Genomic DNA, 18260 nt, shown 5'->3' on the forward strand with positions numbered 1-18260 from the left:
TGGTGCCGGGAATTAGCAACTCCAGGTCAGTTACATGCAAGGCCAGCCCCTGACTTGGTGTACTCTCTCTCTGGATTGTCTTAACAACCCTCTTTGATACTGCATTTTCTTTACAACTTGTAAAAATAACCCTACGCTAGGAATCTTTTTATTTATTCATATTTCTTCCATTTTTTCGTGGGAGCCACACCCCGTGGTGCTTAGGGATCAGGGGGCCACACCCAGCAGGGTGAGAGATTGAACCCTGAGCTTCAACATGTAAGCTGTGTGTCTGAGACACACCCCTGGTGGTCCACATCCCCTCAGATCGTTTACTGGGAACCAGCACCCAAACGGGAGTCAGATAGCACAGGTACATTCTGTCAACAGACAACATACATCTATTACTACTACATAAGAAAAAACATCATACTTCTGACTCCTCTAGACAAATTTTACAGCGCTTAGATCTGTCTCCTCTCTGTGGATGATCTGCTCTATAAATACCGTTTGTTTCTCGTGTCAACACAGCTGAGTTGAACTAGTAGTTTCAGGAATGCAGGTTCTGAGTTCTTGAAACACCATCTCTCCTTGTTTTTCTTCCAAATTTCCATTCCTTAATAACACATATTCTATTTAATGAAAATAGTAAAACTTTTCAAGGAAATTATCGATCATGAATGGAGACAAAAATTAAAGCTGTCATTGCTAAGAAAAACAGGATGATATTTGTTCTCAGGGCAGGTTTAATTTGTGAAAAGATTTTTATTGAGTGTAAAAAGTGCAAGACATTAGCTTCACATACTTGTTTTCCAAAAGAGCTTGTTATGAGATTTGTGTGGCTAGCTGGTAAAATAACACAACTGCCAAATTTCTGAAGCCAAATAGAAAACTGAAGGGAAAATGACTGCCCTTTTAATTCAATGAATAATGTAAAAACATTTAAAGGTGAGAAATTATAAATGAACTGACCCCACTATGCAGACTTGAGAAAATAAAATGGTAGAAATACTACCCGTACGTGGAAGATATTTGAAATATATCATCTCAAATGTAGGTTACAGCCTCTACTTTATAGTTTTAAAGAAGCATAATGTATATTCATGAGAAAGTTACTACACATTTATCACCAAAGATTATAAAACAAAACTCCATGAGAAACTCAATTCAGGTAACCCTATTTTCCTAAATAATAAATGAAATAACATTGAAGTAAAAGACCGCCTGCATAATCCTAGTGGTACCATGTTCAGACCTATTCTTGGTTTAATATAGAGTTGAAGAGTCAACTTTTAAGACAGATGGCTGAGCACTCAAGAATATGATAATTATATTATTTTTCACTTTAACAAGATAATACAAAAAATCCTTTAAAAGCATACACACAAAGTTATTGTCAGAAGAAACTTAATTAGTTTCCCAGAAAAGTCAGCTAAACAATGAACATGTGAAAGGATGCTATTTTGAAAAAATGAGTTGCTTTAAAAAAAATTTGGTAATTTATTATGATTAATGAGCTGAAATATGGGTATTGGATTTTGTTGGAAGCAACATAAGTGACTCCTTTACTTAATTTTATTTTAATGAATATTATAAAACCAATGTCAGAGGCTCACAAACTACTTTTTTAAATGAAAATACTTCCCACAGATGGCAAAATGAGTCTGTGTTATATGAACACCCTTTTGCTTGAAACACAACAATCAGAGACTAAACGGCAACTTGAGATACCTTAGGGTTGGAACCCAGGTGAATTTCCCAGTGACCACAAATGTGACAGACACATAGAAGCGGAGAGCCAGTGTCTGCTCTGGTCAAAACACACAGGGAGTTGCAGGCCTCGAGAGATAGGAAGATACATAAGCTTATCATATGAAGAATGAGATCAGGCTTTCACGTGACTGATAACAAGAAATGCCTCATCTCCAATATCACAAGGGCCAGCATCCTTTAAATGCCTTTTCAAAACCTGGTTCTATGATCCAGAGAGATAGTTTTAACTTCTGAATAAAAATATCTGAACCAATGATGAAATAAACATTACTTTGTTGGAAAACTGGGTGGTGGATATTGAAAAAAAATGCTAGTTTTCTATGTTGAAATTGATTTCAACATTGTGAAATTCAAGATAGATACTCAAAAGATGCTTGGATAAAGAGTAATGCTCACTCATGGCAAAATAACCATATGTAATTAAAACAGGATCCTAGATGCACTGGATTTTCTTGGCATAGCATGAAGAGGTCCATTCTTGGGCAAATGTAAGATGAATTTAATTTCAGCATCTTTGGTTTGGCTCAGATGACTTTTATTTACTAATTTTTTTAAAAAATATTTATTTTTATTGAATCATCATGAGATATACAGTTTAAAAGTTGTTCTTGATTGAGTCTCAGTCAATATTATATAACCCGTCCCTTCACCAATGCATTTCCCAATACAATGATGTCCTCAGTTTCCCTCCTGCCCCCTCTCCCAGCACCACTCCCTCCCAGCCTGCCTCTATGGCAAACACTTTGCTTTCTCCCCTTCTCTCTTTTTCTCTGTCTCTGTCTCTGTCTCTCTCTCTCTCATTTTCCTTCTAGGCACTGTCGTCGGCAATACTGTGACTGAATACTGTTAGAATACTGTTACTGAAAAGGTACCACGCATATCCCTTTACCTCCTTTCGGCACTGCTTGTGTCCTGAGTGATCATTTCCAGCTATCGTAGGCACAGTGGCCTCTTCTCTGTCCTAACTGCCTTCGCCCTTCCCCTGGGTGGCGATCTTCCTATCATGGAACTACACTCACTTTCTCAAGCTACCTGTGACCTCAGAGAACGACCCTGATCAGCTGTGAGCTGACAACCCCAGAGCTGATCATGGGGTCCGTTCTCTGCCACGATAGAAGTGATGTTCGAGTTCGTGGAAGTGGGTTCAGTAACTGAAACATTTTACTGCGGCGTTGAAACAAACACTCACGTATTGTGCAGCTATAGCCGCTAGAAAAAATTCTCAGATCAATGACTTAAATTTCAACAGAACTTTTGCATCAAGGCACTGCTATTTGGCAAGTAATCTCTTCAGATTCTCTTCCATGTAGGAGAAATCTCAGGAGGAAGGTGTAGAACTATGGCTGAGGAGAAAGATATCCGGAGTGAAAAATCTATGGCCAATTTTTTTTCTTGCTTCACTTCTGGTCTGCCATCAACTGCCATCGGCAGTGGGCATCAGGGTGCAGTCCTGTTGCTCTGACCTTTCAAGTGGCAGTAGATGAAGGATTTTATATCCAAGTGGCATCTCTGCAATGACTCAGCATTAGAGAGATACAGTCTTGCAAATCTCGGGATATATTATTTCATTTACTGTGCAGTAAGGAACCCAGATTTCATCTTCTCTCTGCTTCTTGTCTTCAAAAGTAAAAGGGATAATGCTCTGGAGTGAGGAGTATGAAACTACTTTTTTTTTTCATTGTTCTAACCCTTCCATCAATCTGTGAGTTTCTCAAAAGAAGACATTTTAATAAATTGCTCGCTCATCTGTAGATAACATGGATAAGTTTGTTAAATGTAGAGCCCATTGGGCACACAGAAATACTTAGATACTTTTTGGAAAAGAAAATAAACTATTGCTCACAAATCACTATTTATAACAGAGGGAACGAAAGGAGTCATTTTAAAATGCAATCATGCTCATAAGAAAACATTGTAGTCTCTTAAGTATTATATAATATTATATTCTCTTAGATCAGAATTAGACCTCAAAATTCTTACCTTTTACTGTTTATGCATAGCCTGGAAAACAATGAAAAGTTTCTCTCATGTCTTAACTAATTCTAAATTTAGATTAATTATTCCAAAGTTGCATAGCAAGTACCCAGCTTCACAAAAGAATCTAAGCAGCTTAATTTATGCTTAAATATGTTTTTTGACTCTGAGTTGACTCCTAATGGGTGGAGTGGTTTATTTTGGATTTTCAAAGTAATTTATTCCAGTGTATGTGGGAAATCAAGAAATTACTTCCCTAAAAGCCTTTTGTGATCTGTTTTAAAAATAAGCTTTTTGAAATATTACAGGATCCTATTGCCTTGAACACTGTGTTATTCCAGTCCATAAACTTGGATTGTTGCTATTATAGTCATTTTGAGGATTAAATGAGATCATTAATTCCTTTAAAGCAATTGGCCACAGAGTCCCCCCAATGGTGGTTATTATTGTTGTATTAGTATATTTATTTATTGCTTTATTTAGGTCAACCCTAGCAATGCACAGGGGTTACTCCTGGCTCTGCACTCAGGAATTACTCCCGGTGGTGCTTGGGGGACCATATGGGATGCTGGGAATCGAACTCGGGTGGGCCACATGCCTACCCGCTGTGCTATCGCTCCAGCCCCAGTATATTTAAATTTTATACATGAAGATGTTAGTTGACACATTTCTTTAGCTTAGAACAAGACTGAACCCACTGCTTATTTTCTTAAGCAAAGCTGAACTGGATGCATTCAGAGACCATGCTCACTTTTGAACATAACGGTAGACAGAATTGATAGAAGGCACAGAGAGTTTATGGCGCCAAGAACTAAAATGTTTGCCATTCTGGCTCTTCAAGGAAAAGTTTTAAAACAATTTACCTTAACTCTTGTGTACAGTGATGACATAATCTTAATAAAGGCCAAAAATGACTCAGACAACTCAGGTACCTCAAATTAATCAACAGAGACGGAATGTATGGTGAGTACATCAGGAGTGCAGGAATAAAGCAGAGCCAATGGATTTCTAAAGTGAAATAAATGACCACTCCCTAATTTATTAAAATAGAAAGTAGTTTCAGTGCTTTGGGAAGGGGCAACAATTAGCACACACAAAAGACACAGTCAATTCATCTCTGTTGTTGCTAATTAAGCCTGTGGGTCTCACTGGGTGTGGCCATACTCACCGGTTCCAAATAAGACTTACATACTTTAGCATGATCATAAATTGACAAGCCTCTATTGACCATCAAGAGAGCAATTAATTTAATTAAAAAAAGTCAAATTTACTAAGGGAATCTGTCTTGCTGCCATTCCCAAGTTGACAGCCTGTATCCTAGAGGATCAATTTACCATGGTTGAGTGCCCACTCTGGCAGGGACATAAAACACATGTTAAATCCCTATTGTCCAGGTTCTCTCAGCAGATAGTTTGCTCACACCAGAGAGAAATCACCTACCCCTAACCATGTATAGTCATTTCTATACCCAGTATTCCTCTGACCGACTCTTTATCATTCTAATACGATTGTCAAGTTCTCTCATCTAGCTGACTGCCTTTCTTTGACTTCATTGGACCCTTCGGGATTTTGTTCAATGTGAAACAATTTCATCCACATCCATGAGCTCCACTCATAAAATATTTTTTTCACTTTACCATTGGAATTGCTTTGTTAAGTCCTGTATTTTAGAAGAATTTTCAGTGATTTACATAGTCACTTTTTATCCTAAGAAAGCTTTACCTTTTATTTCTCTTTGCACCATATTTTTTCTAGGTCCTTCCCTTGACTGGTTCTGTTCCAATGTCTGACTCCTCCCAACAACAGTTCTTCCCAGATGTTCATTCTCTGATGTCCCAGACAGCTAATGAATGGTGGTGAGGAAGAGACATCTCATCCATCACTGGTACTCTGTGAGATGTGTTCCCTCCGCTGGGAACTTCTTCTTACACCCTCTCTCTTCATGTGGTGTCCCCTCTTTATCTCTCCCTCACATATTCCTACAGTTCATTCCCCACAGATTGGTCTCAGGATGGCTGGCAGGCAAAGTTTAATGTCATTTAAAAAAATTTAATCTATTTTTTTAAGCCGCACCTGGATTACTCCTGGCTCTGTGCTCAGGTATCACTCCTGGCAGGTCTCAGGGACCATCAGGGATGCTGAGAATCAAACCGAGGTTAGCCATGTGCAAGTCAAGCGCCTGCCCATAGTACTATTGCTCTTAATAGCCCCTTAATGCCACTTGAAAGCCAACCCACACCTTCTCTTTTGAGAGCCTTGCTGTTTTTTGCCTTGCCTCCATTGACATGGCTAAGCCGTCCACATCCAAAAATGTCCTCTTAGCTTTTTGAGTCCTTAGCTACACAGAATGGCTCTGGAATTGTAAACCATGGATCCATTCTCTGAAGACCTTTACCTTCCAGTTTTCTTACTCCATCACTTCAACTAGCCTTGTTCCTTGGCCATCTGGCGAGTCATGATCCTGTCCTCTGCCCTTTTCCCTCTCCCTGCACTTTCACTTTGCATATCTAGTCTAGAGCACGAGGCCATCATTTCAGCTCTCGTCCCAGTGACCCACATTCAGGGATCTCTGGTCTTTTCAGACACACTAGCCTGGAGGGGGAAAGTCTTCCTTTACACATGACCTTCAAAGTTGCATATCTCCAGTGCTGCCCTGATGTGTCTTTAGTTGGCTTTTTGCTTTTTCCTGGGTACCTGCCTCCTCTTCCTTCTCTCCGTAAGCTTCCTTCTGCGTCATCTCCTCCTCAGCTTGGACACATGCCATGCTGCCAACTTCAGAGGACAGACAGAAGTCACTTGATGGGGATTCTTGCAAAGTAGACCATGGGTGCCATTTTCTGCCTGCCTTTGATGTGCATCAGATTGGCACACATTTCTAATTTTTTTCAGATGGTGTCAGATAGATGTACAGAAATTTCTTCATGAGTCTCTCATTTATCCTCAACCACACAAAAACCTTGTTATTGCTTTCTGCCTATATTTCTTGCTACACAGTAAACTCCTTGTAGGATTTGGGTTCTTAAGTCTCATTTGGCAGTGGCATGACACAGAGACTACTTCACTGAAAATCTAGTTCTAATGATACATTGGTGCAGAAGACAAACCTTCACAAAAGGGAAATTCCTGAGCGACTGCTGCAGAGCTTCTTATACCTCTCTAGATATTTATATTCAATAAGATGTATATATCAATTCCTTTTTAAAATAAAGTTTGTGTGGGGGTGGATTGTATTTTTATAAATCAAAACCATTTTTAAAGGCACTGGGAGAATTCTGAATCTGGAAGACCACTCATCTATGTGACAAATTGATTTTTTTAGGTGAAAAATGCTCTGTAATAAAAAATAATCAAATTGTGATCTTTCTGCGTTTTAAGTTTTCTTTTCATTTATTGAATTTCTTGTAGTCTAGTGAAGCTGTATACATAGATCTCATTTATAAGATGAATGGGTTTCTATAGAGTTGTATCTCAATCTATTTTCCCATAAATATGTGATCACTGAATTCTGATATTTATTTTAGAAATAAATTTCACAGCAGGGAAAAACAGTACTGTTTGCAAATCATTAAGAAATATTTAGGAATCAAGTATCAATACAGTAACAGAACCAATACATACTATTGCAAAATTTTAATGTGGTAAGAGCTAGAAGCTGCAGCTCTCTGTGTGATCATTCAACCACCCTGCTCCTGACTTACCTCTTTAAGGTATTTTTGTAGTAGAAATTTTAAAATAAAACAAGTTAGCAATAACCTGTAGATTTCAGAAGTATGACTGATGTTTGTATCACTCCACCAACCTGTCAGAGCTATGCCTCACCAGCAAACTGGTCCCCTTTGCCCGTTCTCTCCTCCACCCCAGGATTTAGAGCTGGTGGCACCCTCCGGGTTTCAAGTAGAGCAGGAATGATTACACTGACTCTTTCCGTGTGCCTGCAGTGGGCTGGCTTGGGCTGCCTCCCTCACCCCCAACTTGTCCTCATTGACCTGAGTCCCTCATTTTCAATCTTCCGAATCAGTAAGAGCTGACACTTGGCAGGGAATAGACTAAAGCAAGATGAGAAAGGGAGAGGAAAAGAGGCAGAGAGGAAAACAGCAGGCAGGACAAGATGCGGGGTCCAGTGGTACCCTTGGCACCTTGATGCATGGAAGAGCTGCCTTGGGCCCGGGGTGCCAGGAAGGAACTCCACAGGGACCACAGAGAGCACTTCTGCAGAGCACACACCAGCCCTGAGGAGTGGAGGAATGTTCCCACCTGCCAAAGGCAGTGGGAGCTCAGTGTTCCCTTGAACAGGGGTCTGCGCCCCGCCGCGGGGTGCTGCTCACCTCTGCCAGGTAGAACTCGTCGTACTGCCGTCTATAGGTGTCTCCCTTGTGGTAGTTGCTGGCGGCCACGATCACGTCCACGGTGACCATGCTCAGGATGAACATGTGGAAAACTGAGGACCGCATCATTTGCTGAGGACACAAAAGAGATTCAGCTCTTAGAGAGAAAGCCTGGGACAGAGCGACCTCCCGGGACCTAGACACTGACGGGCAGATCTTTGTGAGATGCTCCTGTGCAAAACCCCGCAGGAGACCCCCGTGAAAGCCCCTCAGAGCTGAGCAGCAAGGCAAGGAGCCTTCTTAATTCAGGCGGCAGAGACATGGTCCGCGATGTAGATAGTTTCAGAGACTTTAGGGTTAAGAATGGAAAATATATATCAAGTACCTCATTTATAAGTCAGATTTTAATTTTGTTGGGTAGGAAACATTCATCCATAACACTGATTATATGGAGAAGTGATTTTTAAAAAGCAGATACAAATCAAACAAACATTGTTTTACTTTAACAGAAATGGAAGAAAGAATATCGAGGACTAACATATTTTAGAGATGATCCAAAATGGAATTTTTTTGAGATTTTTTTATTTTTACCTTATGGCATCAGTAGGGCTGGAGTGATAGCACAGTGGGTAGGGCATTTGCCTTACATGTGACTGATCCAGGTTTGATTCGTCCACCCCTCTCAGAGAGCCCAGCAAGCTACCAAGAGTATCCCGCCCGCACGACAGAGCCTGGCAAGCTCCCCGTGGCAATTTTGATATGCCAAAAACAGTAACAACAAGTCTCCCAATGGAGATGTTACTGGTGCCTGCTAGAGCAAATCAATGAGAAACAGGGATGACAGTGATACAGTGATATAGTGATAGCCTCAGTAAATAGTTATTTTTTTGGGAAACCATGTTTATCAGAGTATGATTGGCACATGAAAGGCTACGCGGATTGGATGTACCCTAGAGCTCAGTGAGAGGAAACCACTGTTTATTACAAGGTCATATCCACTGCTTCCCAGCTCCAAACTGCATCCTTATTGCTATTGTTCCCTACCCCTTCCACTTTTCACCCTTCATCTTCCATTTTTCTCTTCCTGCAAAACACTTAACATAAGGTCTACCCCCCATGCAAAAAAAAATGTACTTAAGGGCTGTACTTAGGGGGGTCATACCTGGCTCTGTGCTTAGGATTACTCTTGGTCCTGGCAGGACTGAGGGAAACATATGGGATATGGGGGATCGAACCTGCATTGGCTGAGAGTGAGGCAAGAGCTCATCTAGGGTACTACCTCTCCAGTCCCCTCTTCACATATTTTAAGTATACAATATAGTTATATATTGTTGGTGTAGTTATAGGCACCAAGTTCTATGGCAGATCTCCTGAAGTTGACTTATTCCTTTAGCCTTTTGTATAAATAATTCATTGAAAATGATACAACTAATAATAACTCCCTACATTTAAGCCTCCTCTGTTCCTGGAACTGTCCTAGCCACTTCAAATAAATGAGCTCATTTGTGTTCCTAACAGCCCTAAAACATCTTCTAATTTTACAGAGACAGAAACTGAGGTTGAGAACTGGACCAGCACTGAAGGTGGAACCATAAACCGAAACCAAGTGTGGTGCGAGTCCCCTACAGTGAGATGACAAGGCATTCCAAAACACTGACTTTCATGACATAGGCCAAGGAACTGAATGACATCTGTGTCTTAGGCCATAACGCAGGTTATTTATTTTCTCTCTTAGTATTTCTACCATGGTCCCATGTGGTTAAATAGAATTCTCACTTTTTTCAAGGCATTCAGAGAGATTAAGTCATTGCTCAAAGGTCACATATTGAGGACAAAGGTGAGCCCAGCTCCACAGCCAAGTCTATTCAGAGCCAGTCTGGGACCAAGTGGCTCTTGTGACAAAGAGAATTATCAATGGAGAACAGAGGCTGAGGGCCTTGGGCAGCAGAGGTGGGGAGAAGCTGAACTAGTGAAATGAGCCAGGGTCCAACTGTTTAAGGCTTCATGATGTGGGCTGGTGGCGCCACCCTTTCCTGTGGGCCCATTTCTCCAGCTTCTCAGACCTGTATCTGTACCATGCGACCTGACCTTAGAATTCTCCAGTCTCTGCACTTAAAGGAAACTCAGCAAAGAAGAGCATGGGAACGGGAAGAGAGCCAAATGCCCCTGGGCCTTCCTTATCCCTCGGTGCTATCATGGACTTTTACCCGAGCATCATGACCCACAGACACGACCAATACCAGAGGCTCCGGGTTCTGTGCCAGACCACAGGGAGCTGAAAGCCCACCCCTTCCGAGCTCTAGGATCCCCATCACTCCAATGTTGAGATTTTATATGGAAAGCGCTTAAGACCAGCTTTATATTAAAATTCGTTCTATTAAGGTTTGCAGCAAAAATATTACAGTTGTGTGTATTGTGTATGTTTCTGGTTGGGGATGAGAAATTAATTGCCCAAGGTCAAAGAATTAATTATATTGCATATTTGACTGTGTGCCTCAGGAGAGATAAATGAAAGGGATGGCTTTAAATAAACTGGAGGGTTGTTGGTGCCCGGGGAATGGTGAGGATTTAGTAAGGTTTCTTATCCCCTTGGTACTGATGCACTTTTACAGGCATTTGTCTATGATTTCATTTTAAAGGTAATATAAAATCAAATTCCAGAACTGCCAATCAATGCATGTGAATGCACTCCCATTTACTGGGATGGAAGTAGTGACCTTCATAATCAAGATAAGCAACTCAGTCAGCAAGTTTCTTTTCTCATTAGAATTTTTATTGTTATTTAGTCTTCCTGGCATTGTGAGAGTCAAATTCCAAAACTATTATTCCTTTTCTCTTTTCCTTTCAACACAGTGTTCTATTAAAAACATTTCAACTGATTTCCACTTGTATCTGCATGACAGAAAAGCCACAACTTTCTCTTTCTATTTTCCTTAGCTGTGAATTTATGTCTTAAGTAAACTGTTATTATTGAGAGGTCCAAACAAAGCTTTCAGCCATGGCTGTCAAATTTTTTTTTAAATTGGTTTTGTTACTGTCACAGCTTCACTTTGGCGCTGTCATTATAATTACGTTGCTTTTTGTCTGAATGTCTACGTGTCCCAGTTGGTGGAGAGTCATTAAAATAATCACTTACAGTGGATTTTGATACACTATAATCACCAATGCTTAGCTGATTTTCTCCAAAGTAATAACTTTCAAATATTAAATAAGAATTAGGGTGATAAGTATGTGAAGGAGCTAAATTTAAATGTTTAAACCAGTACCTCCCGCTTTAAAGTTAGAGCTGGTGACACGAGCTTCTCTAACCCAAAGTGACTAAACCAATGTTTGAAAAGGGGGAGGATTTCCTTAAGGCAGGAGGGCATTGTGGCATTATTTTTATTTAGGAGGAAGGAACTCCCAAGTGGTATTTAAGAGGCCTGGGGAACCCTCTCGGTGATTCTTGGCCAACTGGCTGGCAGCTCAAAGCAAGGGTCCGAGGATGTGACTTTGCTCAGCTCTGCCTCGTGCAAGAACTACCAGAGCTGTCACAGTGGTGTCTGGGGACCTCCAGGGACCCACCCAGAGATGCTCATGGGGGACCCTGTGGTACCAGAGATCAAACCGGGTTGGCTGAGCCCCTGTACAGTTCCTCAGGCCAAGAGACATTGGATTAAACTCACGTTTATATTTATAGGCTACTCCACATTGGTGCATTTGTGCCCTTCAATATTTACTTTTCATTTTCTTTAGCTTGGGGGCCACACCTGGTGGTACCTGGGCTGATTCCTGGCTCTGGCCTCAGGGATCACGCCTAGTCATGCATGGGGCATCCTACAGGGTGCCAGGGATAAGGCCCAGATTGGCCATGTGCAAGACAATTGCCCTGCCTACTCTACTATCTCTTATTTTTATAAGAAAAATTTTATTTTATTACAAAAAAAGAATATGAAAATGGTAGTGCCACAAAATAATATTTATCTTGAAATTTTCGCAACTATTTTAATATAGATGTAGGACATAAGTAGATATGGATAGAGATATAAATACAGGTGTACAACTATATGCATATGCCGTATATATTATATAAAGATGTTTGCATATCTATATAATTCTTCATATCATGCATACTCATTCCTTTTGGCATGAGGAGAGAGATTGGACCACACTCAACTGTGCTGAGGGCTTACCCCTGGACTTGTGCTCAGAGATCACTCCTGTCAGTGCTTAGGGAACCATATGGGGTACCAAGGATTTGCACCCCACCTGCGTGCAAGGCATGTGCCCCCCTGTATTATTTCTGCAACTCCTCATCACATTTATTTTTTTTCTTCCAATAGCAATGTCATTTTCAAAAATAAGATGAGTTGTGCATTGGTTTTTAGTTTGGATTTGACCCAAGCACTTCCATACTTATCTGTGTAGGGAAAAAATGGAATTAGCAAATTGTGAAAAAGAGATAGGCACAGAATGTATCCCAGGGAGGGCAGCAGCATGAGGCAGGGATGCTCTGGGCTTTCTGCGTGCAGCGTGAGCCCTGGGCTGCAGCAACCCGGGAGCTGTAGAAACACAGGCTTCTCCACCGTGGTCCATCGAGTGCCTGGACAAGGGGATGCAATGTAGTAAAGGGGAATGCCTGGATCACCTCTGACTGGAGGGAGAGTCTAGAGACAAGAAGGACGGAGAAGGAAAGAAATTAGGGAGGGGCAGTAAGAAGAGGCAGATGAGAAGTAATGTGGGCAGTGGGCAGAGACCTTGGGTGTATTAGTGGCATGTCAGAGTCTGGGGCTCTAGATCCAGACCGCAGAGTCAATAACCATGAAAGCAAGACAACTGAGCCACAACAACCAAACTTCAAAGTGTGACTGTCAAGAAGACAGGCTAGTGCCTCAAGAGCTGGGGGAGAGGACAGTTGGAATAGAGAAGGGGTCACTCTGACAATGATGGCTGGAAGCAATCTCTCCAGATGGGAGATGTGTGCTGAAAGTGGGTAAAGGACCAAATATGATGGCCTCTCAGTATCTGTATTGAAAAACCATAATACCCAAATGGGGAGAAAGTGGGGGCGGGGAGAAGGGAGGGGGAGAGAGAGAGAGAGAGAGAGAGAGAGAGAGAGAGAGAGAGAGAGAGAGAGAGAGAGGGAGAGAGAGAGGGAGAGAGGGAGAGGGAGAGAGGCAGAAAGAGAGGGAGAGACAGAGACATGACTGAAACACACTCAGGTCAAGCCTTACATATAAGTGAACATATTCCTGGACACATCATAAGACACTCCCTGCCCATTCTCCATAATTAACACACCATATTTGATAGGGTTCAGACAGTAGGCAACAAATCATAGAGGGAAGTATATATACATATGCATATATACATACTTTCAGATATATATACCAAAGCTCACATTACCCAAACTTTAACAACATGTTAGTAATATCCTATAGAATGTCTTAATGGCTCCTGCCAAACTAGAACAATCTTCACACTGTTTCCTATATGCACACTTTTTTTTGTAAGCATGTTCAGCAATTTTTCATAACAGACAATACAAAATATGTTATTTTGGTTGTGCTTTGGGACAGGGATTGGGGCTTGGGATGGAAACATCCTGAATTTGGTGGTGGGAAGGTGTCATGGTGGTGGGATTGGTGTATGAGTATTAAATGTAATCAAATATTGTGAACTAACTTATAAAATAAAAAAATTATAAAAATGAAACCCAATTGTGAACAGCTTTGTAACTGTGTGTCTCATGGTGATTCAATAAAATAATATTTTTAATACAAAATAATTTAAAACATTTAAAAGAGGCAGGTTGGGAAGGCAGGTGGGAGTAGAGTGGGGGGGAACCAGGAGACACTGGTGGAGGGAAGCTGATATTGGTGGTGCTAGAACATCAGAGGCCTAAAATCCAACTATGGCCTTGGCAAGATTTATTAGTACAAATGCCAGCTCATGCTACCGTATCTCTGAGAGGTTAAGCTGGGACATTGGGACCAGAGTATTAATACTGAGGCTGGCCTCAAGTGGAAGATTAGGAAAGGTCCCCTTACAGCACAGGAGTTCTGAGATCTAGCAGGAAAAGTCTCCGGAGACTACAGAGTCTTTGTGAAGCTTGGGAGAAGATACTTACTCAATTCCAACGACATCAAAGGTGCCACGATGCCAGCCAGGAGAGCCCTACCCACTCGTGCCCCAGTTTCTCCTAATAAGCCCAACCACCCACATAATCCCAGAGCCCCTGCTCAGAGGGTTAAGAAACTGTGTCTATTGACAGGGAGAATGCCCTCTCCCTTGGAATCTTGAGTAAAAATACATATTTTAAGAAACTGTCATATCAAAATAGAGCCAATATTATTTTCATCCCAGCAGTGGAATTCCTCCCTTAATATCCTCATAGCCCTGAGATATAAGCCCTGTGCCATCCTCTTTTACATAAGGAGAAACAAGCACGGTTTGGTAGAGTTCCAAGCTCAAAGAGTCAGAAAATTGTCTCAGATATTTTGGCTTCAAAGTAGGTCTCCTCTTGAAGAGTGCCTCTTCACTGGGCAGTGAAGAGGCACCCAGCTCTGACAGATGGATTAAAGAATGGGGAGCAGGTTCCTCGCCAACTATTTGTAGTTTCTAACAGAGCACTGGGGTTTTTGAGACTGAGGATAAAATATCCATAGGGGGGTAGAATGTCATGCAGGATTTACCTGGGAATGTCTGCAGATTTAGCCTAAACACTTTAGCCTAAGATTTTAATCTATGAGAAGGAATAGGTATGTATTGCCTCTATTTCTCTAGGAAGTAAAATAAACATCAGTAAAATTATTTCACAAAAATTCTACCTCATAGCGGGTGCCTTGTGTTTCCTAGTTCTGAATATTATTGCTGTGTCCAACAACCCCTCAGGAGAGATTTGCTTAGTTATCTGTGGGAAAGGTAAGAAGGTGCAACACGAGAAGCCAACTGGAAAAGACAGCTTGAGGTCAACCATTAAAACTTACACATTTTCAAAAAAGATAGTAAGTCATCTCATTTATTTTGGGCATAAGTGCTTTAAAAATTTATAGGCGTGATTCCTATTTGATTTGTTTTGTAATTTTCCCCCTATAAACTAATGCATTTAGGATGCTAAAGACTGCAGGCAAACAGGCAACAAATAAAAACCGTGGCCTTGGAGACCACAATAAGGATAAATTAGGATAATGAATAGTATAACTCACAGAGAAAACCCCAATGATGCTGCTTTGTGAATAAATATCTTACCCTGGTAAACAAATTTCATGCACTGGAGGCTGTATCAGACATATACTAAAGGTTGTATTTTAATTCGTTTTCAAAATGAAATTATTTGGAGAACATAGAGACTTACAAGATGAGATTTTCTGAAACCATCTTGCGTCTAAAAATAAAAAATAGGGGCTGGAGTGATAGTTCAGTGGGTGGGGCATTTGCCTTGCATGTGGCAACCCCGGGTTCGATCCGCAGCAACCCCTATGACCCCTTGAGCACTTCCAGGAGTGATTCCTAAGTACAGAGCTAGGAGCAACACCTGAGCACTGCTGGGTGTGACCCTCAAACCAAAAAAATAAAAATTGAAATTATATCTCCCACTTGCAAGTGGTACCCTTTATGCTTCTCTTATTGAGGAGACCTCTAGAGAGTGATTACTTCTATAATCAGGACACAAAATAATTCTGGCCAGTATAAAATCAATGTGAGATTCATTTACCATTGAGACGGAAAGGAGAATTAATGGGTGCTCTTAGGAACATGGTCTTTTCCATCTGCCTGATCTCTGGCATATCGGGGGAGAGCCAGAGAATTTGAAAATAAATTTTCTTTCCTATCGGTGACATCCTTCCTGCAATTACGTCTCTGGGTGTGCAATGAAAGAGGGCAGGAAACTCTGCAGAGGCAGAAAAGTGTCACCCGGCAGGCTGCTGGGTTCCAGGAGCACAGTACAGCCTAGAGTCCAACTGAACAGAATTCTATTATCAGGTTATCAGGCCTGTGGTGCCCTCCCCACACAGTTGTTACCTAGGCTAAAACTGAGTTTAAAGAAACCAAGAGCACAAGGCAACTTCCCTCTTCTGAGAGTGTTTCTTTGTGGTTTTGGTAACACCACAGTAAGAAGCAGCATTATAGTCCAACTACCGAGCAGGCATTAAAGGGACCTCTATATATCAAACATCAATATTGGAGCTTTCGCTCTCTACTATTTTCTGAGAATCACTGGAAAACACCTACAAATCAATAAGTAGAAGTAATTTGCATGAACAGTAAATGGCCTATGAAGACACACGAAACAGTCAGTGTCCATTTCGGTAATGAGGCCGACCCATACTGACCACCAGGCAGGCGTAAGCATCTGATAACACCGAGCCCGGGCAGGAGCAGGAAAGAGTGAACACCCCACCGAGTTTCCGGGGAGAGGAAAAAGTGGCATTATGTTGCTGGCGGCCAGTGGGCAACAGCTTTGGGGTGTTTCCTGAAAGGAGGATTTTTAACAGTTGCAAGCAGCGAGACAAAACTTAATATTCGGAATGAAGTCGGTCTTCCAAGGCTGGAGGGGGATGCACAGACAGGAGAAATCGTGAGGCCCAAAGCAAAAGGGAGAGAGGGGCTACGCAGGAGGGGTCACCCAGAGGCGGCTAGGTCTTCGAGCATAAGGTCTGGTTTGTGAGCACAACCAACGGATTCTTCCCATCTGCCTCTGTCTGTCTGTCTCTTCCTCCCTCCTTCCCTCCACCCCCACCCCCTCTCTCCAGGCGAGCTCACACTGGCTTCTGCTCCTGTATGATTTTGGGCAGTTTCCACCCCTGTCAATGTATGTTCCTGCACTATACCGCACCCAAATACCACATCTCCCCCCACCCCGCCCTGCCCCCTGCCACTGCCCCCTGAGCCCCTTCCCTGCACTCTTTCCCTCTCTTCCCACCATTGGGATAACCTCAGTTCTGCAAAGTTTTAAGGATTTTTGATTTTTGTTTGGATTTATCTGTTCCTTTGCTCGGGCTCTTTTTATACCACAGCAGAAGAAAATCCTCTTGAAATCGAATGATTCTTGACTAGAACTGAACAAAGTCTGAATTCTCCTCGGACACGGAAGAGCGTAATATTATTCCCAGATTACAGCCCTATGTGCATGGTCAGACTGTGAGTAGCTAGGCTGCAATGGGTCTATTTCCTAAGGCCGGGCTCTTGGAGGCTCCAAGAGGGAGAATTCTTCCCCCCACTCCCGATAATTATTGCTTCCCAGGATGAAAGAGATCCACTAGTGAGGCAGGCGTGAGAGGTTAAGGGGGTCACGTCCAGAGATGAAGTCTTGGAAGTAAGTATACCTGAGAACAGGGAACCGGGATGAACAATGTCCCTCCATTTGTCTCTTGTCACTTCCCGCCATCTTATTCCACAGCAAGGACCAAAGGCAAGAAGGACTGGGACCTTGGATGACAGCCACAGCCACAGTGCGTAGGGAAGTGGAGAACAAAGTGGGAGAAGATTCCAGAAGGGACCCGCAGTGGAGGGGCTGATCCAGGGGTTCGGTGACATTGGTTTATTTGTCCCTGACAATTGCTCAGAATTGGATAGACTTGGCCATGGTTCGGTTCCGCACTAAACACAGTCTGACACTCATCATAGTGGGATAAACACCGAAGGTCTTTGCAGCATCAACCTCATTGACAGAAACTGGGTGAACGAAATATTTCGACGTATCATCAGAGAGCTCAGGAGATGGCTGTGCTGGCCCCTTGCTGTGAACGTGTAGCTTTGGCCACTGGCTCATAAGAACCAAAGGGTCAGAGCGATCATACAGGCGCAACAGTATATGCCTTGCATGTGGCTGAGCCCAGTTCAATCTCTGACATCAGATGACATTGTTGGCTGCAGCTCTACAGGTTCCTGAGTGCTACTGGGAGTGATGTTGGCAGTTCCTAACATCATGGGGACTTGGCAATACTGTATCCTCAGGCCCCAATTGCCACCTGGTTGAGCAGGAATTCCTGGGAGGATGCTGAGTGCTCCTCAGCACTGTTTGGGAGTCCTCCCCCATGATTTTAGCATGTTTGTATTTTCATTTACTATGAAACAGGAAAGACACCATGAAGGTCACCAGTCTTCCCTGTGTGCCAATGTCAGGCTCCCGTTACAGTGACAATTATTGCTATGATTATGCTTCTAGGCCCCGAGACATGCGTTTTCTAAGCACACAGCAATGGCCTTTGCTTAAACAAAGATGCT

At 42.2% G+C, this 18260-nt stretch overlaps 1 protein-coding gene across 2 annotated transcripts in view; it reads right to left on the bottom strand.

Moving 5' to 3' along the window:
• NALCN (sodium leak channel, non-selective) overlaps positions 1 to 18260 on the bottom strand; it is a 330676-nt gene that overhangs the window by 195397 nt on the left and 117019 nt on the right. For both annotated transcript variants that reach the window (XM_055136147.1, XM_055135485.1), the window contains exon 11: positions 8052 to 8183. In XM_055136147.1, the coding sequence (XP_054992122.1) occupies positions 8052 to 8183 (132 nt within the window). The remainder of the gene's footprint in view (positions 1 to 8051; positions 8184 to 18260) is intronic.

This window comes from Sorex araneus, chromosome 1, assembly GCF_027595985.1.
Source record: "Sorex araneus isolate mSorAra2 chromosome 1, mSorAra2.pri, whole genome shotgun sequence".
Taxonomy (NCBI): domain Eukaryota; kingdom Metazoa; phylum Chordata; class Mammalia; order Eulipotyphla; family Soricidae; genus Sorex; species Sorex araneus.